Source organism: Setaria viridis, chromosome 9, assembly GCF_005286985.2.
Source record: "Setaria viridis chromosome 9, Setaria_viridis_v4.0, whole genome shotgun sequence".
Classification (NCBI taxonomy): domain Eukaryota; kingdom Viridiplantae; phylum Streptophyta; class Magnoliopsida; order Poales; family Poaceae; genus Setaria; species Setaria viridis.
Genome location: NC_048271.2, coordinates 29,411,717 through 29,437,199, shown reverse-complemented (window position 1 = coordinate 29,437,199; position 25,483 = coordinate 29,411,717). Strand labels below are relative to the sequence as shown.

The 25,483-nt window shown below is 43.8% G+C and overlaps 1 protein-coding gene across 1 annotated transcript; it reads left to right on the top strand.

Annotated features, from left to right (window-relative positions):
• Positions 1 to 20,695: 20,695 nt before the first annotated feature.
• LOC117839389 (deoxyribodipyrimidine photo-lyase) lies at positions 20,696 to 25,483 on the top strand. Its single transcript, XM_034719709.2, has 9 exons — positions 20,696 to 21,376; positions 21,489 to 21,685; positions 21,791 to 22,031; positions 22,173 to 22,330; positions 22,440 to 22,476; positions 22,579 to 22,637; positions 23,261 to 23,342; positions 24,790 to 24,861; positions 25,002 to 25,483. Exons 1-9 carry the CDS (start codon positions 20,900 to 20,902, stop codon positions 25,176 to 25,178), a joined length of 1,500 nt encoding a protein of 499 aa, XP_034575600.1. The 5' UTR covers positions 20,696 to 20,899; the 3' UTR covers positions 25,179 to 25,483.

Genomic DNA, 25,483 nt, shown 5'->3' with positions numbered 1-25,483 from the left:
TCAGGGCTGTCTTGGATGAGTCACCAGTCTGGAGATCGATGGGTTTGAAGTCCTTCTCCCTTGCTAGTTTCACCTTAGTTGATCCCGACTTATTTTCTAGGATCTCGAGTTCTGTGGGGTTGAGCTTCTTTGATGTTGTGAAGACTTGTTGCATGAGATTCGGTGCTTAAGAAGTCGCTGCGATTTCGACAGCTTCCGTGTCGCACTCGTACGATCGCCTCAAGTCTCCACATAGTGTTAACTCACCCTTAGGTCCTGGCGTCTTGAGTACCAGGTAGACGTAGTGTGGTATAGCCATAAATTTGGCCAGGGCTGGTCTTCCGAGTATGGCATGGTAAGAAATTTTGAAGTCGGCAACCTCAAACCTGATGTACTCGGTTCGGTAATGTTCCTCGGTGTCGAAAGTGACTGGTAGGACAACTTGTCTTAAAGGTATAGCAGCATTGCCTGGGACAATTCCATAAAATGGTGAGTCCGTTGGAGTAAGCATGTCTATGACGTCGAGGCACATTTTCCTTAGTGTGTTAATGACGTTGAGTCCGCTTCTGCCATCGATGACTACTTTGGTAAGTCTTGAGCCTGCGACGACAGGATCGAGTACCACAGGGAATCGGCCTGGTTCTGAGAAACTTGTCCATTGGTTCGTTCTGCTGAAAGTTATGGGTACCTCAGACCATTTGAGTGGTTTAGGAGCTGCTAGCTCAATAGCCATAATCTCTCTAAGTACTAGCTTATTGGACCGCTTGGACGCAGTACCCGAAAGTCCACCAAAAATGATGTTGACCGTTTTAAAGGCAGTTCGGAACTCGCCTTCGCCTTCATCAGCTTCGTTGACCTTGCCTTTACCTTTGTCCTTCTTCTGACTGATTTCTTCGAGAGGGGGTCGTGCGGGTAATTCTTGCATTACTCGGCGCATGCTATAGCAATCGATCGCCGAGTGTTTGTTGTTTGGATGACATGGGCATTGCTTCTTGAGTAACTCGGTGAAGGAGGGCCCATCGTTGTGTTTGTGTGACCCTTTCTTGCCTGAGTTGGACATAGCTACGACAGTGTTGTCCGGTTTGTGTTTGCGGTTCTGATTACCCAAGTAGTTGTTTCGAGTATCATTGTTGCGTTTTCAGTCTTGTTCATGATTGTTATTGTTGTCAAGACCGCGGTTGTGATGAGAGCCGAATCTCTCACGCTCTTTGTCTTCTTCATCTGTCTATTGTTGCACAATGATTTTGAGATCTTTGACGATGGCTGGACGACCTCTGCCAAACTCTTGGTATGTTCGACGATCATAGAGGCCATTTTGAAAGCACTCGATGACGTCTGCTTCTGAAATGTCGACTATTGTAGCCTTTTTTCAAAGAAACGGTGCAGGTAGTCACGAAGTGTCTTGCCTTCTTTCTGTTTGACTTGACTTAGGTCAATTTTGTTGCCTGGGCGAGACATGGAGCCCGTGTAATTATTAGTGAAAGCCTTCATCAAGTTTTTCCCAGGAATCGATCGACTTGGGCTTGAGTGACTCGAGCCATGTTAATGGCGCAGGTTCCATGCATATGGGGAAGTGAATGACCTTTGTATCATCATTACCCCCAGCTGCTTGAACTGCTAGTAAGTAGCATCGTAGCCATTGGACTGGATCTTGCTTACCATCGTACTTGGTGATCCCCGTCGACTTGAACTTCTCGGGTAGTTTAGTTTTCATTACCCGTGTGGTGAAGGCGGGGAAGTGATCATAGTCATTGGTTTTGCATTCGCGTTCATGGCGACGGTTGTTATCTTAGGTCGCTTAAGATTGAGGCTTCGCGATCGGCTCTACGGTGGCGAGGGCTCTTTGCAGAATTGGTGCAGCTAGCCTCCCTTGTGTCCTTGTTTCGCCTTGGGGCCTTGCGTTCATCTCTATTTTGCCTTTGGCTATGTTGCCTCCGCTGGTTGACTACTTCGTTACTGTTTCTTGGAGCCTCGCGATTGCCACCATAGACTGCAACATCTCTGCTGCCATCCTGGTGGGCCAAGTTGCGAGGGATAGATGGGATTGGCGATTCCTTGTTGAGTAGTTTGTAAGCTTGTTCTGTGAGTTGAGCTATTAACTGGATGGCCCTTTCCATGAGTTGTGCTGTTAACTCATTGTCTCTATTATGAGGTATAAGAGTTGATATGAGATTGATCGAGGCAATTGCTGCGAGTGGAGTGTTGTGTTCTCTAGCTTGCACTGCATCGAATGCTCTTTCAAGATTCACGATAGAAATGTTTGTAGCTAGTAGCCGGCGATGATATGCTCGGGCAGCATTGCGTTCCCTTCTTTGATTTCTTTGTTCAGAGGTTTCATCTTGCGGAGCGTTAGCTGACGATTCGTCTTGTGAAACGTCGTCGAGTTGTGCAACCCGTCGAGGAGTTTTTTTTGTGGCTAGCACCCACGTCGTTATTTGGTGACGTGATGACGAAGATTTCTCTGTCCGGGTAGTAGCCTCCAGAGCTTGATGTTGCAATCTCCGTAGTGCTTCCTTCTTCGCGGGCTGAAGTAAGCGGGATACCTTCTTGATACGGGAGGTTGTCTATGTGAGCGACAAGGTGCGACTCGTAATCTTAGGCAAGGAACGATGGCTTCATCCTAGGGCAATAAACTAATCTACCTTGCGGAGTCAAAATAATTACCAAGCCTTCAGCTGGTCCTGACAAAGGGATCTCTTGGATGGAGTCTGAATCGAAGTCGTAGTCCTTAGCTGACTCTAGTCCGGATTGGACTCGAGTAAGGAATTCTTGGTTGACCACGGCTATGTTGTGGAGTTCGTGCGGGAGTCGACTTCGAGCTAGAGTCGACTTGCAGGATGACTTGACGTCAGCATGTGCGGGCTAGTCCAAATCGAGGTCGAGTCCAAGCCGTAGTCGAACTCAATGTTGTTGGCGTTGAAATTTTGGATTTTCTCGATGAGATTCTCTATTTCTTGATGAAGAAAGTTTTCGTCGAGATGCTTCTTTTCCTGGCTGTCGATGATGCAGCGTTGAAAGGATCCAGCGCCATCAGCGATGCAAAGCCAAGAGCCGAAGATGAAGGTCGCGCCGCCTCAAAGGAGGAAGCAGGCTTAATGACTACTGGTGCCATCGATCTCGCGTGGAGAAACTCAGCGACTTCCCCTACCTGACGTGCCAGCTGTTGGTGTTTTCGACCGGCAACCTGCCTAGGGAGTATCCAAGGTTGTCTTTTGTGCGGTAGGTGTCGTCAAGAATCAAGGAATCGATGGTGACGCAAGGAACACAATTTAGACAGGTTCGGGCCGCTAGATCGCGTAATACCCTACATCCTGTGTGTTAGATGTATTGATCTTGTTCTTCATCGTCTGGACGGGGTCCCTGCCCGCCCTTATATAGTCGGGGGAGCAGGGTTACAGGGCAGGAGTCCTAGTCGAGTACATTACAGAGTCCTACTCTAACTTGGTAGAGTAGTTTCCTTTGGATCCGACTAGTCTTTGGGAAGTTTATGAAGCCTACGCGCCTTGCAGAGTAGTCTTTATGTCTGAGTAGGTTTCGGGTACGTTCCCTTGAGTTGGTCCACACAAGTCTTGTTGTGGACCCAGGGTGCCTAGCCGACATTAACCCCTTTCATATGCCCAAAGTCCAATTCTCCTCCCTAATGTAGAGAGAAGGATGTTTTTGCTCCATTTTTTTAAAAAAAATGGTTTGTTTTACCCTTGTGCTAGAGAGGCACGAACCGGGCAGCCACAAAAGCAAGGGCATTGGCCTAAGAGCATCTCCATTAGTCTCCTAATAAATATTTCCCAATAACTAGTTAATGGGAATGTCCCCATATCCATTTCATTGTTATTGGGAGAGTTACTTTTGTAGTCTCCCAATAATCTCATCCCAATCCTACTATCGTATTGGGAGTCACAACTCCTCCTTTATTTAGGGAGAGATGGGGTGAATTATTGGATTGTTCCAATAATTATTGGGAAAAGGGAAATGTAAAGGGAGTCTGTTGGACTACTATTTTTTTACCAACTCTCCCAATACAGCAGTTGGATTGGAAATTTTGGGGAACTACTGGAGATGCTCTAACATGTGAAATGATTTTGGAGATCCATATCGCATAATATATGTCAAAAATTTTCAATTTTAATTTAAAATTTTGTAGGTGGACATCATAATGTATGTCAAAAAAATATTTTATGATTTTTTCATCATTATTTCTCATATAATTTGGTATGGAAAACATTAATTTCTTATTAAGTGTGATACTAAACCAAAATTCATGATATATTTTTCTGACATGTGTTATGAATTGTGATGTCTACTAGCATCTCGCAAAATTTTAATTTAAAACTATGGAGAAAAAAAGTCAAATTAGATTAGGGGGTAAATTGAACCAAATTGTGTAGTTCATGGGGTAAACTGAACCAATACATAGTTTAGGAGGTTTTCCGAACTTTGCGAGGGGAAGAATTTAAACTTTTTTTTGGGGGGTAGGGGGGAGGGGGTTTGTTTCAGCGTCAAGCAGCGGAGGTTAGAAGTGCCGCCGCTAGCTTTACTTTTTTAACGGAAAAAATTCGAATTACTACCCTTCGGATAATCCCTAAAGTACGTTTTTGTCTAATTTACCCTCTAAATTATGTTATTTGGCCAATTTACCCCAACGCAATTTGTCTTTTTTTCTCCATATACAAGTTCAATTTTAATTTAAAATTTGGAAGGATGGTAGTAGACATCATAATGTATATCGAAAAAATATTTTACGATTTTTTCATCATTATTTCCCATATAATTTGGTATGTCGAGAATTAATTTATTAAGTGTTATTCTCAACCAAAATCCATAATATATTTTTTTGACGTGTGTTAGGAATTATGATGTCTACTAGCATCTCGAAAAATTTTAACTTAAGACTCTACTTGTCTATGGAGAAAAAAAACAAGTTAGATTAGGTGTAAATTGAATGAAATTGTGTAGTTCATAGGGTAAACTAAACCATAGTTTAGAAGGTTATCCAAACTTTGCCTATACTTGAGGGAGTAATTTGAACTTTTTTTCTATTTTTAACCAACCGCGGGCGTTTTTTGTTTTTTGAAAACCAGTTACCAACGTTGGTGAAGAAGCACTGATCTCCAAAATCTATTAGCTACCCCACACCTTGATGACCAGGCCAATGATGAATGGACAAATATTTGGTCCTCACCGAATTTCACTTCTAGGCAAGCCTATAAGCATATCTATGGCACTCTACCAGCCTCTCCTCTTTTCAAATGGATGTGAAAATCAAGGGTTCAAAACAAGCACAAGTTCTTCTTTAGGTTGTTTCTCAGAGACCAGCTGAACACAAGAAATCTCCTTAGGAGAAAGCATATGCACCTTGATTCCTATAATTGTGTTCTATGCATTGCATAAGAGGAGGAATCCATCACAGAGTTGTCCTTCTCCTGTCCAAGCCTGCTAGATTTTATCTAGGCATTGAATGGGACACCAATCTACCTACTCTGGACATGGTCATTCAAGCTAGGGAAAGATTTGGATCAAGCATCTTCAGGGAAATAGTTATAGTGGCGGCCTGGTGTATATGGTGTCATCAAAACACAAGCTAAAAACACTCGGCAAAGAAAAAATACTCGGCAAAGCCCAAAAAACACTCGGCAAACCCCCCCCCCCCCCTCTTTGCCGAGTGTTTTTTTACACTCGGCAAAAAAATAATTTTTTTCCTCTTTTCACCTTGAAAATTTTTTCTACTCCCCACATACAACATGTGGTACTCCATGCTAAAATTTGGTATATTTTTGGATTTATTTGTTATATTTATTTAAATAATTGCATTTCAAGGAAAATTTTGGTATAAGTCAAATTTGAACTGCAAGTGATTCAAATTATAGAATAAAATGAGTAGAAAAATAATATTCACGTTATTTAGCCAAATTTGAGACATGACCTATGAAATGAAAAGAAATTTCGAACATTTTGTTCACGAAACACAACCACGAACGTGTGGTCGAATGATTTTTAAATTATAAAAACAGCAAGCGAAGTTTGAAAATCATGAGATTTGTCATGATGTGATGATATCATATGTGGAGGCTGTGGAAAAAAATTGAGAAGGTTTCGCACATTTCGTCACATACGATGTTTACAAACCGAAGCGTCTCAGAAGAAGAATAGTAGCGTTGAGAAGGATTCGATAAGAATTGGAGTTAGAGTGACGGTCGAGTTTTGTTTTGACTACAAAACTTTTTGTATAGGTAGTACAAAACATATAATGTTTCATGTGCAATTTTTGTAATTTTTTGGAACCGTTAGATAATTTTAATGTATTAAGTGCAATTATAGAATTTTAATTGATATAAATTGAACTCGAACTATAACCGCATAAAATAATGAAATAATATGAATAGAACAATAAAATATATATTGTTGAGTGAATTTAACCTACAACCATATAATATAATCATATAATATGAGTACAAACTGTTATGGAGAAGAAGGAAAAATGAAAAAACAATCTTTGTCGAGTGCCTAGATATAGGACACTCAGCAAAGAAAAAAAATCCCGTATAACTTTCCTTCCCCCTCCCTCAGCACGCTACCTCCCCGGCCTCCCTCAGCACGCCCCCTCCCCTCCCTCCCGAACCTCCTCGCCTCCCTTAATGCACCCCCTCGCCTCCCTCATGAGCCTCTCCCTCACCGGCAGTGCCCTGCCCCTCCCCTCCCTCACCGACAGCGCTGCCCACCTCCCCTCCCTCTCCATCTCCGCCTGCCGCCCACCCCCTCCCCGGATCCGCCCCCCCCCCCACCCCCTCCCCTCCGCGCGGCTGGCCCCTCCTCCCTCTCCGACCGCCGCCCCGGCCCCTCCTCTCCCTTTCTCCGGCCACCGCCCCACACATCTTCTCTGGATCCGGCCGCCGCACAGCCCCTCCTCCCTGTATTCGGCGGGGACTCACTGGGTGGGCGCGGACTTCGTGGTGGTGGTGCCGGATCGCTCCCCTCCCTCTCCAGGCAACTCCCTCCACTCCTCCGCTCTTCCCCTCTCTCGCGCGGCGGCCCCTCTCCGGCGGCGTCTCCGGCTGCCACCCTGCCCCTCTCCCCAGATCCAGTCAGATCCGGCCGCCGTCCCACCCATCTCCCCGGATCCGGGGGGGGACTCCACCCCTCCACCCAAGATCTAGCTCCCCGACCTGCGACGATGCCGGTCATGGAGCAAGGACTGGGGCGAGCTTGCTCGTGCGGCGGTCGATGTCGAGGCCAGGGTGATGAGGACATCACCTATTCGGATACAACCACATTAGTAAATTTTGATTCACAGGTGAAATAATTCTTTACCATTATTGTATTTGATACATTTGATGAATTGATGTTGCACTATGATGTGTGTTCGTTGTCCATTTCAGAAATACATACATGGATCACAAATAGTGTTAAACACACATGGAAAGTGTTAAACACACATGGAAGGTATGGAGGACCAAAGAAGTAGATTGGGGCCAAGTCCAAGTATTCACAACATCCTCCACCAGGCCACCACGTCACTTTTGGCCCAAGAAAAGAAAGAGATCCAATCCAACACGTTTTGGGGCTGGATTCGGACTGCAACTCTGTGCCAACTTGCAACAGCTGCCACGACCACATCCGGACTCCGTTTTGAGCGTTCAATTACTCCTTGAAATCCTTATGAAGTCTATTTTCCTATGGATCTGAACTCATGTCTACATCTTATTTGAGGCGGCTGCAATCATCGAAATACTACCGAGAGGTTTTCTGTCCAAAGGTGTTGCGTCACCTTATTTTGGCCCAATGGGCCGTGTATCAAGTTGGGTCCATTAGGGACATGTCCTAGGGTTGAAGCACGACCCCAACACCCCCCGGTCGTGTTCCTAGGTATTAATAAGGGTTAGAGCCGCCACAAACAGATTGGGTTTTGTTTTGTTGAAAGTTTAGCTATTGCTACTTCCTTGTAGATGCGTGTGTCGACTAGACCATCTGTTCTACTCGATTCAGAACCCCAACTTTGTGAGTTCAGATTTGTTTCCATCTCTACATTTGCAATTGAGTTGCTTGTTATACTTGTTCTTGCTTGTTCCTCGATTGCTTGCAGGAATTACCCTAGTGGTTTTGTTGATCGTGCACCAGAAGATCGCGGCGACCATTGGAGGTGGTGTATCGGTTGCTAAGGCGCAGCTTGGAAGGCTGTAGTCGGGCCGTGAACGTCGTCTCCATCGACCAATCGAGTTATCCCACACCTCTCATCGGAAGATGGGAATCAACCCTAGCGGGTTCATATCATATGGTATTAGAGCAAGGTTTATCGGTGAGAGATTTCCAATCCTTCGCTGTTTTACTTTCCTATAGTCCAGAAAAAGCCAAAAAAAAATAGTAGATTTGTTGACTCGCAATCTTATAAACCCTTTGAGCCTTTGCTAGCACTGCTTAGTTAGGGCTTGTTGAGTTTTTGGTGGCATCGGTTGTGTTGAGTTACTGGTCTTAGTTTTAGTCCTTTAGAGTTTCGAGTTCTTATCACGTTCTAGTCACAGCTGTGTGCTACCATATAAAACCTTTTGTTAGCTGAATCTGAATACATATTTGTGCTCAAGTCCGAGTAGGATTCCGAGTTTGTTTAAGACCGAATCCCACGTGGTGCTGAGTTCGAGTTGGAATCGGTTTGGAGTCCGAATTGACAGCTGCCTTGTTGCTGTCTTGAGTCTAAATCTGATTTCTATCCTTTCGGAAAAAGTTTGTGTAGTATGTGACTCTTGTGAAGTCCTTTTGTTCATATAATCAGATTTGAGGATCCCCTGAAAAAAAGAAGAAAAACAACAGAACAAAAAAGAAGAAAAGAAAGACAAAAAAACAGGAAGAAAAGGAGCTGTTCGTTGTGCTTCCCTATTGTTTTCCGATGGTGTGATGTGACTTTCTTTGTGTCCAGGCTCGCGTCTCTACCACGGTCTAGGCTAGGACCAGCACAGTACCACCGTTGAACTATTATTCAGCTTGCTTTTGTGACTAACGTGGTGCTAGTATATTTCCTTGCTTAAGCCCACCTACAGCTCCACATATTCGACTACAGCTCAATAGGTTTTTGTTGCTGCGGCACCGATACACTTCGCTCCATGGTTGTAGACTTGTTGGTTGCCGTCACCTCCTGTTTGGCTTGGTAAGAACTTGTAAGGGCTTGTTTTAGAAAGATGAGTTTGAGAGAAATTACAATCAAGAAATCCTAGTAGTTGACATGAGGATAAATACATATTGTTTTGTGTTTCTTGTTTTCTACTAATCATGGCAGGTGATACGGAGATTTTTGAGCCATTGAAACTAGACCCTCATATTCAGGATGTCATTCAACACTTTCCGTTATATGATGGTAAGTTTGATCTTGAAGCTTATATTGGGAGTTAAAAGTAGAGAATGAATTTGATGAGCATGACCTATCTGAGAAACAAAAGATTTATATTGCCTCTAATATTTTGACTAAATTTGTCTTGCTACAATGGAAACACATTTGTAGGTGTAACAAAGTTCTAGAATCTTGGAAAAACTTCAAATGTCTTTTTAGAGATGCATTCATTCCTGAATATTATGCTAATTATTTGCTTGCAAAATTAGACAACTTGAGGCAAGGTAGTAGGACTGTGAAAGAATACTTCTATAATTTTAAAATTTGTATCATGTTTGGTGGATTAGATGAGTGCATGGAAGATGTTATGAGTAGGTTCATGAGAGGGCTCAATTCTGAAATTCAAACCTTGTTAATTAACAATTCTCATAGCCATATTGGTCAATTGTTTTGTCTTGCTCTCAATGTTGAAAAGGAGATTCTATTATCTGTGAATACTTGCAAGAATGATGTGACCCATTATATCCAAAATTTGTTCACTCTCCATGCTAATGAAGAGCAACAAATAGTGGAACCCATTGCTGATTTTCCTTTGTCACAAAATGAATTACTTGCTTTTCCTTATAATAAAGAGGACTTATGTGCTGATGATTCTTTTACTCCTATACCACAAGTAGCAAATAAGTGTGATACTTTTAGTTTGGAACCATACAAATGTGCTGAAGATAAACTTTTTCATCCTATTACTTGTGCACAAGATGAACTGAATTTGCTATTCTCTTTAAATACTTTGGGTTATATTGAATTTGATGTTCTATGTAATCTAAGTTGTCTAAAAGAGAAACTTAAATTTGATTCTGGTTTGCCAAGCTTTAATCATTGTTCTCTTCATCCAATTGGCAAATACGACAGCAAAGGAGAATACTTGGTGCATAAAGTTTATATTTGCTCTAATCTGAAATATCCTTTTGGACAAATATACCATGATCAAATAGAGGGCTGCACTAACACTAATAATGTCTTGCAAAGTTTTTCTAGTTTTTCCCATATGCAACAGGGTAAGACCAAAGAAGGGGAGCATTACCGATTGTGGCCATGGAGCATGGTCGTCACTCCGTGCTCCAACATCAAAGCAAGCACCTTAGAATGCCATTGGAGCAAGTCGAGGACGACTTGCAGCCAAGAAGGGGAGAATGATGAGGACATCACCTGTTCGGATACAACCACATTAGTAAATTTTGATTCACAGGTGAAACAATTCTTTACCATGATTGTATTTGATACATTTGATGAATTGATGTTGCACTATGATGTGTGTTCGTTGTCCATTTCAGAAATACATACATGGATCACAAATAGTATTAAACACACATGGAAGGTATGGAGGACCAAAGAAGTAGATTGGGGGCCAAGTCCAAGTATTCCCAAAATCCTCCACCAGGCCACCACGTCACTTTTGGCCTAAGGAAAAAAAGACATCCAATCCAACACGTTTTGGGGCTGGATTCGGACTGCAACTCTGTGCCAACTTGCAACAGCTGCCACGACCACATCCGGACTCCGTTTTGAGCGTTCAATTACTCCTTGAAATCCTTATGAAGTCTATTTTCATATGGATCTGAACTCATGTCTACATCTTATTTGAGGCGGCTGCAATCATCGAAATACTACCGAGAGGTTTTCTGTCCAAAGGTGTTGTGTCGCCTTATTTTGGCCCAATGGGCCGTGTATCAAGTTGGGTCCATTAGGGACATGTCCTAGGGTTGAAGCACGACCCCAACACCCCCCGGTCATCTTCCTAGGTATTAATAAGGGTTAGAGCCGCCACAAACATATTGGGTTTTGTTTTGTTGAAAGTTTAGCCATTGCTACTTCCTTGTAGACGCGTGTGTCGACTAGACCATCTGTTCTACTCGATTCAGAACCCCAACTTTGTGAGTTCAGATTTGTTTCCATCTCTATATTTGCAATTGAGTTGCTTGTTATACTTGTTCTTGCTTGTTCCTCGATTGCTTGTAGAAATTACCCTAGTGGTTTGGTTGATCGTGCACCACAAGATCGCGACAACCATTGGAGGTGGTGCATCGGTTGCTAAGGCGCAGCTTGGAAGGCTGTAGTCGGACCGTGAACGTCGTCTCCATCGACCAATCGAGTTATCCCACGCCTCTCATTGAAAGATCAGGAATCAACCCTAGCGGGTTCATATCACAGGGTGTGGTGGAGGTGGCGGTCGGTGGGTGTGGTGGTGGCCGGCGGGTGTGGTGGTGGCCGGCGGGTGGTGGTGGCGGCGGCGGGCATGGCGGCGGGGAGGCAAGGCACGGCGGCCGGTGAGAGGCACGGGTGCAAGGCACAGCGACAGCGTCGACGGCAGGAGGCAAGGCACGGCGGCATGGGAGGTGGTGCCGGCGGAGCTAGCGGTGGTGGCGGCTGGCAGTGGTGGCGGCGGCGGAGCTGGCGGTGGTGGTGGCGGCGGAGCAGGATGTGGTGGTGGCGGAGGATGTTTTTTTTTATTTTTTTCAAAAATTGGTTGCCGAGTGTTTTCTCGGCACTCGGCAAAGACTTTGTCGAGTGCCCGACACAAAACACTCGGCAACTCAGTGTTTGCCGACTGAAAGTTTGCCGTGTGCCGTTTGTCGAGTGTTACACTCAGCAAACGGTTCGCCGAGTGTTTTTTGCCCTTCGCTTCCTGGCACTCGGCAATTTCCCTATCTCCGGTAGTGTGTATGCCCGTGCGTTGCTACGAGATAATTTTCAACATAATAAGAACATGAAAAAACATGTTGTTTTGAGATCACCGGATTCTATAATTTAGTATTCTACTTGATCTTAGTAACGTGTTGCTTTGAGCCATGGTGAGTGGACGGATGGACGTGGCATTCCCAAGTGTTATTATGAAATAAATGGCCTTGAATTGTTAGAGGGTAAATCCTAAGAAATCTGTGATCTATCATCCGGTGCATTCTACTGGGAAGTAACTACCAGTTGCTGGTTCAAGAGAAATGATGTAAGCATGGACAGGTGAAGTGATAATTGCCATACAACTTAGATTCTCAATCGGCAGACATACTTCACCTTGGAAAATAGTTAATATTTCCATTCCTCGTGGCAGGGAGATTGGTCCTCACAACACATGCTAGCTTTTTATTTTCAGAGTATGAGAGTGGGTTATGGTGATAAGATTCTCAAATTCAACTCGATAGCATATTCAGATAAGGTGTAAGGTATAAATCAAGCACTTTGCAGTATTGAAGGGATGATTCATTGTCCAATACACATTCCTTTGGACTCAACAAATGTCATTCAATGGACTGCCTTCAAAACTATCATCACTTATATTACAGGACAGAACTGATTTATTTTGATTTCCCTTAATTAGGATGTCCTTCACCAAGAGATTATTGGTTAGCAATCAAATGTGAAGCTAATACAGGTGAACACATTTATGAATTATGAGGAAGTTCAATCTTGGAGATGTTCAGAGCTAAAGCCCTAATTACTCTCAAAAACTATCATGAGCATCTTGATATACTCTGCTGTCAAAGGAGCTTTTCATATTGCTCCCCCTTACTATAAGATAGCACTTACTTTTAGCATAGCAGAAATACATCCAAAAGTTGATAAGATATTAGAACTGTATAGTAACTATATTCTTCATTCTGTACCATTTTCCTTGTACCATGTCCCTTGAAAGGGATTTCTTCCGCTGAAGAGAAAAGGTGAAACTGAAAAGGAAATTAGCTTTTGTGCCATTTTCTTTTGTGTAACAAAATCTCTAGATCAAGAAAAAGTGGAATGATCGATGCAAATTTTGCCAAAGATAAAGGATGCTTAGTCTTGTTGGATCAGGGGAGGATGCATGCTACAGAAACTTCATGACTCCATAAATAGCCGAGATTAAATCCTTGGCTAATTAAAAGTGCTTCTTGGATGACAAAAAAACTGATAGGAGGGTAGTAGGGAAACATGCACGCAGGAGCAATCAACCAAGTTAAAAATGTGCACATAGTCATTTTATCGAACACCTATATGGCATTCAAAACACAACCTCCTGATGAATAGCATGGATGCCCAATCATAATGAAAAAGGTCCTGCAAAGATAAAGGATAGGCAGGTTGTGGTCCAATAATGAAGATTGGGATGTAGCGGTATCGGGATTAATTAGGGAGGAAGAGATGCTACTGGCCGTTCATTATAGATCACCGTTTGTGTTGGCAATGGCTCTCTGAATCACCGTTTTCTACTGGAGTCGATTGAAGGAGATGACATGCTGGCCTGGTGGATGAACGACTTACCATGTCGTGAGGCAGAAGACAACGCCTGACTGCTGCTCCCGCCAGCGCAGTCTGATTAGCTTGAGTGTTCGGATTGGTGGAGGTGATGGTGTGGATCGCCGGCGTCGCTGGTTCCTTGAGGGAGAGGCAACAGTCACAGGAAAATTCGCGCCGGTGTCGCTGGTTCTTGAGGCCGAGGCGGGGTGAGCTAACGATTGTAGGAAAGATTGCGCCAGCGTCGCTGAATCGGTGAGGGTGTTGACTGTTGAGGGCTCGACTCCGAGCGGACAACCGGCGGTCGCACGGGAGATCACGGAACACTCTTTTTTCGCAGGACAGCGCGAACGTGGCCGGGAATTCCGGAGGCGAGGGTACGTGAACTGAGATCGAACGTCTGGAATCGATCGATGGCAGGACGACTCACAACGAGGATGACGGTTCGCAGGTGTCGGTCTGGTGCCGAAACAATTGTCGCCTAAACACCCTTATTACGTTCTTCCCTCTGATCGTACCCATCCTATTCACTGTAGGGCGATGGATCAGAGACGTCCTGAAGGGACCATGACACCCTAAGAGAGGGTGAATTAGGTGTTCTAAATACTAAGGCTTTAAGCACATATATAAAAACCTATTTCAATTTCTATCTAGATGTGCACTAGGTTTTTCTATGCGTTGCTATATCTATCGCAAAAGAGTTTTACACCCTAGGTTCCAATCCTGCAAACTACACATGACAATTCTAGGAAAGGTAGACGCGGAATGTAAGTGCAATAAGAAATGCGGAAGTAAATGAGGTAGAGAAGGCAAACTCCCGGCATGGCAACACGATGATTTTTTTACCAAGGTATCGGAAAACAAAGCTTTCCACCAATCCTCGTTGTTGGAGTCCCTCTCAAAGGGAATGCCCGCGCAAGGGCTGCCGATGAGCCTTCCACACACGCAAGTGGGTCTCCACCTAACCTCTCCCGGATGCTCCTTGCTGCTCTTCATTTGGTAGAGCTTCGGCAAAATGCTTAGGGCCTCTCCTCCCTATCACAAGCAACGGCGGCCACTTCACAAATGCGGTTGGAGGGTCTCGCAAGACTTACAAGCTCCGAACTTACAACTCTTGGTGCGTGCAACCACCGATACAAAGGAGATGTGCAAACCTCGCCTAACTCTAGACTAAACCCTAAAGTAATGTGCTAATAGGACCATTTTCCTTACACGCCCCGATCCTTCTGACCTTCCCTCCACCGAGGTGCTCAACCACTCAACAATCCCCCTCTCTTGATGATCCCAATATATAAAAAGCTTATGGTACAATTGCCTCTCTTGCTGATCCCCATTTGTACCGTGTCACTAGTAGAAAACTGAGTATTAGTCCCGGTTGGAAAGTTGCAAATCTCTCGAAAAACTATCCGGGATAAAGCAATCGGGACAAAAGAGGGTGTCTTTTATCCCGGGTCCCTCAACCGGGACTAAATGGTTTTGCAAAAAATTTAAAAAATAAATAAATTCCCGGGGGGTCCCGGGGAGGCCTCCCCACACGCGCACATCGCAAATCACAAGTCACGCGATTTTCACGCGAAATATGCACCCCTTTTATCCCGGTTGGTATTACAAACCAGGATAAAAGGGTCCGAAGGATTTAGTTTTGTCCCAGCCACACGTGGGGGACCCTTTTATCCCGGTTGGAAACACCTTTTATCCCGGTTGGTACTACAAACCGGGATAAAAGGATCCGAGGGCTTTAGTTTTTTTTCAACCATCCGTGAGGGACCCTTTTATCCCGGTTGGAGTTTTCAACCGGGATAAAAGGCCCCATTTTATCCTGGTTGGTGTCGTGAGTTTTAGTCCCAAGTGGTAACACCAACCGGGATTAAAAGGGTGACCTTTAGTCCCAGTTATTCTTACCACCCGAGACAAAAGGCTCTCCCACGGGTAACTGATTTTTTCACCCGGGACTAAAGGGTCCCCCACAGGTGGCTGATTTTTGAACCGGTACAAAAGGTGATTTTTAGTTCCATTTGCAAATACCAACCGGGATTAATGCTCCGCGCACCCCCTTTTATACCGGACCTACTTTAAACCGGAATTAAAAGGGGGCGCATCGAAAGTCAGTTCTCAATTAGTGTGTAGATGTATAAAAGTATAGGGATCACCACCCACGCGCGACTATCCTCTATCGGGGAGGAAATGACGCAGTTCCTACCGCAGCCACGAATGTGCTGCGCTGCCTGTGACAACCTCCGCCTCCTCTGCGTAGCCTCCTACCGCATGCATAAGCATGCTGAGCCGCTGCCTAGCGTCGCCAAGAACATGTTGCGCTGGTTTAGACGCCAAAGAGGCCGCACACACGGGTGTGCAGTTGGAGTCTTGGAAACCAGGAGCAGCTTGTGGCCATCGAGGAGCTCGCTGTTTTTCTTGCCTTGTGATTCTGCGCAACAATGCGAATGCGTATGTGATCCTTTTTTGCTTGCTGATAATGAAATCACTTATTGGTGCTGGTTGGTTTGAGATATTTAAGATGCTCCTACTATATTACAGATTGATGTCTGGGTACTGAATCAGCTTCTTTACTGAAACTATATATTATTAAATCAGCTTGCTGAAATTGAAATGATCAGACTTGATATGGGTCATGCAAGTCAGATTCTTTTCCTTTGCTTCAACCACTGAGCTCAATACCCGAGTAAGTTTTCCTTGCATCATTTTCCTATTACCATTGGTTTCATATCTCTGTAATTTTAGTCAGTTTAATTGATTAAGACTTGATACAAGCTGAAATATTAAGGCTTAAAAGATTGAGAAAAAGCAGGATTTTATCATTGTTGATATATTTTGTTTTGATATAGGCTGGGCTGTTCCGTCCTGCAGTTAATTTAGTACAAGAATCATTATTGGTCTAATTCGGCATGATATGGGCTGGAATGTTCATCCCTGCAGTTAATTTAGTACAAGAAAACACCACCAAGTAGCTGCTACGGCAGTGTCTTACGGCTTAAGGTTTGTTCTAAAATCATTTCTGCCCATCACCTTTCTCCTATATTTAGCTACTGGTTGTTAATTTAAAGAGTTCACTGTTCACTTAAAGGACTTCAGTGGTTAGCATTGGAAATTATGAGGCAGGCTGCAATGTTATAAAAAGTTCAGAAGTCGTACTATTTGACATTCAGGTTTTGCACCCTAGAGGCTTGCATGATGCACGTGGGCTACATGTAGTTTCATTGTATCATCGGATCACAATCTCTCTACTTCTGATTTGTTTGATTTCAGTTCAGGCTGGCAACAGTTGTGGGCGTGTGGTATACCTATCTGGTGTTAATCAGGTTCTCAAGAATGTCATTATGCTGCTGCTCTCGAGTCCTGGAATTTCATACAAAAAAAATTCATGTCTGCTAGTTGCTTGGTCGAAGCAGAGTGATGGTCGAGAGCTACTATACAGGACTTATATGTTCAATTGTGCATTATAGAAGAATAAGTAGAAATGGATCTAATTTGTGCACTGGCACACTGGATATTTGAAGAAAAGTTGACCCATCCTTGGACTGTGGGTTGGAGTTTGCAAATATGTTTTGACTTCACAAATCTTGTTTGATTATTTGAGGTTAACACCCTGGCACCAGTAAAAAGATAATAGTGATTGTGCTACGATGGTTATTTGAAGAAATGTTTGCTTGGATTCAAAATCTTCAAGGAGGATTAAATAAAGAGAATTGTGGTTCAACTGTTGGGTACAATGATTTCGGTGCTGTTTCAGTTATATGATATATTTCCTTTGACCTTTGCTTGTCCTCGTATTGTTTTTTTTTCTTCATTTCAGTTGGATCTGGCAACTGGACATAGATGACGCAGTATTCTTAGTTGTTGCAGTTTTCTTGTAGTGTAGGGAATGCAAGAGACCTATGTATAGTTATTCATCACTTATCATGTGGAACTTTGGTGTGTAATCAACTTTTGTAATGAGATGGGAGAAATCAACAACAAATTGCATTTTGAGAATAAATCAAATTAGTATAGTCTTTGTTGGCAGTAGCAACGTACGGGCACATACTAGTGGAAAACATAATTTGGATTTCGGAGCTAAGAGATATTGCCTCCAAAATGCATGCTGCGCAGAGAAGTCCAAAACCAGACAGATTATCTTGCCATGCCATTTTGGGATCTTAATTTCATTTCCAAGGCAAGTCATGAATACCAAAGTTGTAGATCTTTTGGTGCTACAAAACTTAGGCACCGAATTTGCATTATTTAGAGTTCAGATGTGGGAGATATGATGTCCGAAAGGAAGGGCTGCGAAAAAGGAAAGTCTGGACGAATTAGATTTCGTGGAAATCAAGTTCTGCTTAATCCTCAAGCAAAGGGCTCATACTAAGATAGGTGGAGCACACCCCAAGGGTACTTAAGGGTATCAACATGACCCCCTTGGCATGCTCAAATCTATTCACCAAAAGTCCGCGAAATAGAGGAACACACACCATAGGGAGTTGAGGGCCGCTGCAAGTCCTCGAAGTTGCCTAGAAGATGGCTTAGGCTAGACCCTAGCCATCATGGTCGTCCCTGCATGGCGAAGCCATGGTGGAGTTCCAAAGCCTGGCCTTGAATTTTTCGAGGCATATGTACATTCAATGGTGATATCAATATGTTCTTGTCTCTAGTTTGATCTACTATGGTTCATTCTTATTTAGTTGATTCAGTTTGTTAAGTTACATAGAAAATCCAAGCCAGTTAGTTGTCGATCCACAGATCGATAAACCTTGGATGGAATACTCTAAGGGAAAAGTTACAACTAATATATGCGCTTGAGGTTCATAAATTGGCACACTAGCTACTGCCAACAATAGCTTATCCATCTACCACAAGATAGATATGAACCCCCCATGTACCCAGTTCAGCAGCATCAACATCTTAGAAAGGAAAAAAAATCAATATCTTGCTAAAAAATAATAGTGTCATCTGCATATTGCAAAATAGACAAGCTATTTTCTACTAAATGTGGTACAACCCCATTCTCTTGCACGTCTTCCTTAGCCCTAGCAATGATGAGAGCCAACATGTCACCACTATATTAAATAGTATAAGTGAGAGTGGATCAACTTGTCGGCGCCCCTCTCTATTCTGGAAATATGAATCCATTTACTCATTTACCTTTATCCCCACATTTCCCCCTTTGGTAAATACTTCTATCCATTTTCACCAAGTGTTAGATAAGCCTTTCATTCTTAAAGTATGTTGTAAAAAACCGCACTTCACTTTATCATATACTTTCTCAAAAATCAATCTTGAAAATAATACCATCCTTTTTTTTTTATGTGTCATTCATGTAAAGTCTCATGTAAGATATCATCTGTTATATTTCTTCACGGAAGAACAGTTTGTGAAGGTCTCATAATTGTTTGAGCTATTTTCATGATTCTATTTGTAGCCACTTCGTTAAAAATCTTGAAGCTAACATTCAACAAACATATTGATCTATATAGTTGAATTTGCTTCGCATCACTACTATCAAAATAGTAAGATTATTGTTCCGAAGTTTAAGCTATGGAGAGGCAGGGTGCCATTGTGGAAATCCTCAAATGATGCCGTCAAGCCATCTTTGATAGCGTCCAAGAAGATTTGATAAAACTCAAGAGGAAATCGTCTATGCGCGCACAAGATGTTTTAGTTTTGTTATTTCCACATTGTGGATCCTGGCATGATCAAATGACGCTAACAAAAACGGTGACAAAATTTCATAAAAAATACACTTGTTCTTTATATATATTTTTGCACCTAGTATATGTCTACCTTGAAAATGTCAATCTTTGTTTTGACCCCTACGTACATGACACGTCTGAATTTGTTCAAATTAATTTGACGCGGGTTGAACGTCCAACGGGGGCAATGGCCCCCAGCCCACCACAACTGCTAGCAAATAGCAACGTTGTATACCAGAATGTCGCACACAGCATGACAGGCCATCGCCAGCTAGCAGAGTGCATGTTCAGTTGTATTGATATGATGCAGTATATGCATAAGCTGAATAGGCAAATTAATTGAACAAAATGGCAGTAGATAAACAGATGTGAAGGTAGGATGTACCAGTGTAGAAAAGAAGAGCAGTATCGTACCTGATCGATATCGCTGGCGTCGTAGCCGGGGTACATGTGCCGCGGGAGGACGCGGAGGATCCAGACGGCGGGATCTGTACAGGAGCGGCTGCCTCTTCTTCTCCGACAAGTTGTGCGGCCATGGCGCGTCGAACGGCAGCGGCCGCGCCTATCGACCGACCCTGCACTCTGCTGATCCCCGCGCTGGTTCGGAGGGTTACTTGCACTCCGGCGTTATCAAGGCTAGGTTCTTGGGGAGCAGCCGCGACGGAGCTGCCTAAGGCTGCGGCGCGGAGGACGGCGGCAGGCAGGTTCCGAAAGAGTGGTGAGGAGAACAATCTCATAGGAGGGGTAACAGGTGATTGCGGCGGCTTGGAACGGGTGGCGAAGAGTCAACGGCGGTGGAGGTGGGCGACGAGAACACGGCGAGCTACGATTTTGCCCCTGGATGATAAGGACAAGTAATTGGTGTAGTTTAATAGGCGGTCTCATGCATTGACACGTAATCTTGAGACGATTCAACAGGTAACCTGTACAATGGGTTGTCCTATAAGTTGTCTGATAGTGGTATATAATTTCTTAATTGTGCATAAGAAAAATAAAATATTATGAGTTGCATGGCAACAATAACTCGTACAGTGGTTGTTAAGTTGTCTCGTAATCCTACAATTTAGCTTATGAGGTAGTTGTTTCGCGAAGCAACGACCTCTTTCTCTCTCCTCGCTCTCTCTCCTCCACATCATCAAAAATCCTACACACTGCATGAGACGACCTATAAAACCGCTGATGCGTAGCAATGTACTTGCCGCCATAAGACGGGAGGCTTGTGGAGGTGCGGTGCGTGGAACGCACAGATACGGTTCGGTGGGGATTGGATGGACGGGAATGAACGGCATCTGTTGCGTGAACAGTCCTACAGTAGCATCGGCAGGGCCGTGAGATGCGCTATCCAGCGGCTCGGACGGAGGTACGGTACTGTACGTAGCAGGTAAAGTGTTCTCAGGAACTAAAGATTTGATATGATACATCCGGGTTTATCCAAAACACAAAATCCTTTGGCCCCACTCCGGACGCGGACGACGTGGCCCTCTCCATCGCCGCAACTGCCGCCCACCCTGCTCCTCTTCCCAAGACGCGGTCTATGCACCATCACCCCCTCCATCAAACCGCCATCCCGTAAAGCAGTCTCTAGCCTTCCAACACCGCGCCCACCATCCAAACCACGCGTCCCTTCCTCTCCTCCACGCCATCTCACGCCGCCGCGATGCCGCCGGCCACCGCGCCGGCGAGCCCCGCCCCGGTACATCCATCCCGCGTGCGTGTCCTCCAACCGGGAGGGGGCCGTACGACGGGGCCAGTGGTGTACTGGATGCTGCGGGACCAGCGTCTTGCGGACAACTGGGCCCTCCTCCACGCCGCCGGCCTCGCCGCTGCGTCCGTCCCCGCGGCTCCCATCGCCATCGCCTTCGCTCTGTTCCCGCGTCCCTTCCTCCTCGGCGCGCGCCGCCGCCAGCTGGGGTTCCTCCTCCGCGGCCTCCAGCGCCTCGCCGCCGACGCGCGCGCCCGAGGCCTCCCGTTCTTTCTCCTCGAGGGCGGGCCTGCGGAGGTGCCGGCGTTGGTTCGGCGGCTCGGAGCATCCGCGCTCGTTGCCGACTTCTCGCCGCTGCGGCAGGTGCGGGAGGCACTGGACGCCGTCGCCAGCGAGCTGCAGCGCGACGCCGCCGACATGGCCGTGCACCAGGTGGGTGCACTGGAATCCCTCCCTTGAAAGTCTTTTCTTTTTTGGGGAGATGGAATCCCTCGAACGTTGGAATGGGCTGATACGTGGTCAAAATGCTGTGGCGTTCATGCAGGTGGACGCACACAACGTGGTGCCCGTCTGGGCGGCGTCGGGGAAGCTGGAGTACTCGGCCAAAACCTTCAGAGGCAAGGTGAGCAAGGTGATGGACGAGTACCTGGTGGAGTACCCCGAGTTGCCGGCGTTGATGCCATGGGATGGTGAGCAGTCGGAGGATATTTACTGGGATGCGCTGATCGACAGGGTTTGCAGGTGCGGCAGGGTTTTTGCAGTGAAGGGTGACACTTTCGCCTGGAAAGTATATTAGCAATTTAGCATTGATAATGAGGGTTATATATTTCTGCACTCATGGAATAGTGAGGCGGAGAATGTGCCAGAGATTGATTGGTGTGAGCCGGGGGAGGCAGCAGCGCTGGAGGTGCTTCTGGGGAGTAAGGACGGGTTCTTGACAAAGAGGATCAAGAACTATGACATGGGCCGGAATGATCCTACAAAGCCACATGCATTGTCGTGTCTTTCGCCATACTTGCATTTTGGGCACATTTCAGCACAGCGGTGTGCTCTGGAGGCAAGAAAACGCCGCCAACTTAGTCCAAAGGTGTGCTTGCCAAAAACCATATTAAATTGCTAGCATCTTTCTAGGACCCAGGCCGCAAACCTGAACATCACTGATAGAGCTTAATCCATCTGTCTCACAGTGAACTAATAGCATTATGAAATACCTCATCTTTCGTTGCAGTCAGTGGATGCATTCTTGGAGGAACTGATTATAAGGAGGGAACTAGCTGACAACTTCTGCTATTACCAGCCTCACTATGATTCACTGGCTGGTGCATGGGAGTGGGCTAGAAAAACATTGATGGATCACGCCTCTGATAAAAGAGAGCATATCTATACGTGAGCAAGTCATATGAGCTTATTCCATTTATCTGCTTGCCATGATTAAGGAAAAAGGCTCATGTTTGCTGTGGTTATTTGTTCACTGGCATTTTGTTTTGGCTTACAGGAGGGAGCAGCTCGAGAATGCAAAAACATCTGATCCTGTATGTATTAGTATTTTCCTTGTACTCTACTACAGATGTTGAATTCATTCCGATCTACTTCCTGATTGGATCATCTGTTCTTGATTTTCCAACTTTTATCAGCTGTGGAATGCATCGCAGTTGGAGATGGTGCACCATGGAAAAATGCATGGATTCATGCGGTAACATAATTGGTCATGGTTTAGCCCATTTATGTGTTGTTTGTTTATTTTTGTGCTGATAGGGCGGTGTTCAAATTGCCTGATTGCCATGTCATCTTGCTGGACAAATAAAGAAATGAGCATTATTTCGGCTTTGTTTATCTACTCTGTAGTAGAATTAGCACATAATGCAGTCAAATATCAATGTCCTTGCCTCCATTAGCTAATAGGCCTTACAAAAATAGCTGATTGGTGACAATTGCATGTGTTACGTTTTCTCATTTTGTATTCATAGTGCTTGTTTAGTTCAAACTTCAAATACAGCTGAATAAATCAAGGTTTCTGTTCCTATTTCAACATTATATTCCTTCAATTATAGTTGACGTAAGTGTGGGTTAGCTTACAATGATTTTTGTAATACTTGATTTGTACCAAGTTATTCACCAAGATTTGTGTTGATTCGGTTGGAGTTAACTATTAGCAACCTTTTGTATATATGTTCTTGATAACAGAAAGCAATCCACATTGTTTATATGCCATTTTCTCGCAACAAAGCTTTGTTTCTGTATCGTTGATGCTTTATTTCTTCATTGATATTCTCTGTATAAGAGATTAGTTTGTGTTGATACAGTATTTTTCTGCAGAATGTATTGGGCCAAAAAGATTCTAGAATGGACCAGTGGACCTGAAGAAGCACTTTCAGTAGCAATATATTTGAATGACAAGGTAAATTTGTAAGAATGTTTGAGGTGCCCATAGAGTTGTACCATTCTATTTTTTTTCCTTGTTCATGGAAACTTGCCTTTATTCACCAATGCAAGAAATTATGGGGTAGACAGAAACTTGCTGTACTTGTGTGTAGGGTTATAAAAATTACAGATAAGATTGCTTTGCAAGAACCTGCAATTGACAAAAACTGTTATTGTAATAATTCCTACTCCCTCCGTTTTTATTTGTAAGGCATACACGTATATCAAGATTCAAACTTTACAGTATTTGACGAATAATTTAACTATCATTTTTTTATTTTTATAATGTAAATTTTATATGGTTGGATTCATAATCAAATATGCTCTACATAACAATAAATAATATAATATAATATAAATGAATGGTTAAAGTGTAATTTGGAAGAACGTGCCCAGTCATACCCCTTTGATATCAATTACACTCTCTTTGGGAGTGTTTGGTTTGAGGAATGGGTTGATCCATCATCTTCTCACTCTGTCACTTTTTTTGCTTGGTTTGTGGAATGGAATGGAATGTGCTGGTCCATCGCCACCATACACCTCTTATAAGTCAGTAATTACTATAAGCATGAGAGATTGGAGTCATCCCACCAAAATTCTTAGGATAGACTCATGATGGATGAGGTGGTCCCTCAAACCAAACACCCCATTCATTACCACTTAAAGTATACTTTCAGCTGCCACATTTAGGGTGCGTTTGGTAGAGCTCCCAGAGCTGATTCTCTGTTGATTCCAGCAGGAGCTCTGCCAAACAGTTTTTCAGAGAGAAGTGATTCTTCCTTGATTATGTGAAGTGATTCTCTAAAATGAACTAAGAGGCTGGAAGCTGAAAAAAGTAGCTTCTCCTAATTCTGCAAAGTGATTCTCCATCTTGATTTTAAGAGTTTATGCTAGAGAATTGAAGAGAATCACTTTCATCCATAGAATCGCTTCTCTCGCCCATAGAGAATCAGAATCATATGGAGCTCTACCAAATAGGCCCTTAGGAGCATAAAAGTTTGAAAATTTACTGTTTCTGTAAGCATCTGATTCCTGAAGTTGTTCTAGTCCAAATTCTGCACCTTTGCCCCCTTGTGATTTGATGATTTTAGCATGCCAAAATCACAAAGGAGTTTTAGTCTCAGGTGCAGTTAAGATTGTTGTTTGTAGTACTACTACATATGCTGAGAGAAAAGATGGTATCAGTTCTAACAATGAATAGAATCAGCATTCTTTTGGAAGTAAGGTGTACCTGACCTTACTGCTGTTTATCACAAAAGAGTTAGTCTCAGATGTATAGCTTGAAGATATACCCATACTGCACATACCTGCTGTTCTCATTTCCTCAGTGAATAGATTTGATTTTGTTATAGCAGTTTGCCTTAAGGTATTCAAGTTGTTTTGAAGTATGTTATATGATAGGCTAACAAATTAGTCTTTTGCAGTATCATATAGATGGCAGGGACCCCAATGGCTATGTTGGTTGCATGTGGTCTATATGTGGCCTCCACGATCAGGTTGGTGAACTTGGGTGGGTTAGTTCATAAGAGAGACAGCAAAATCTTTGAGTTGCTTTTCACAAGCACAAAAATATATTATGTAATTCCATATTAGTCACTTAAAGCTTACAAGTTATTCTGCACTCCTATTTTTTCAGGGTTGGAAGGAGCGTCCAGTATTTGGAAAGATACGTTACATGAATTATGCTGGTTGCAAGAGAAAATTCAACGTTGATGCTTACATTTCATATGTTAAAAGATTGGTTGCTCAGGCCAAGAAGAGGAAGGCCGAGGAATCTCCAGATACAGGGAAGGTCAAAGCGTCCAGAGTCTGAGGCGATTAAGCAGTTGAACATGTCTAAAACTTCTATATAATTCGAATTTGGCTGGTAGATATTAACATGGCAACCGAAGAGTTGCTAAGTAGTAATAAGTAGAGAGACATTTTGCAAGGGTTTATGCTCACTGATATTCTTATGACTTCTGATGATTGAAACTTAATTAGCATTAACTAAGACCGGTCAAATTCAAGTGTATGCGATTGTTAACATTGTTACTGATTTGAATGTTAGCTAGTGTTGTACTTTTGGACAACATATGTGACATTGCTAAATTGAAGAGGGAGATGCATTATGGAAAA

What these genes read in the sequence shown, in the direction of transcription:
- LOC117839389 (XM_034719709.2), top strand. Translation starts at nt 20,900, where the DNA reads ATGCCGCCGGCCACCGCGCCGGCGAGCCCCGCCCCGGTACATCCATCC. An exon ending in CTGATCGACAGGGTTTGCAG is followed by an intron (nt 21,686 to 21,790) that starts GTGCGGCAGGGT and finishes CTCATGGAATAG; the next exon opens with TGAGGCGGAGAATGTGCCAG. An exon ending in CAATATATTTGAATGACAAG is followed by an intron (nt 23,343 to 24,789) that starts GTAAATTTGTAA and finishes AGTCTTTTGCAG; the next exon opens with TATCATATAGATGGCAGGGA.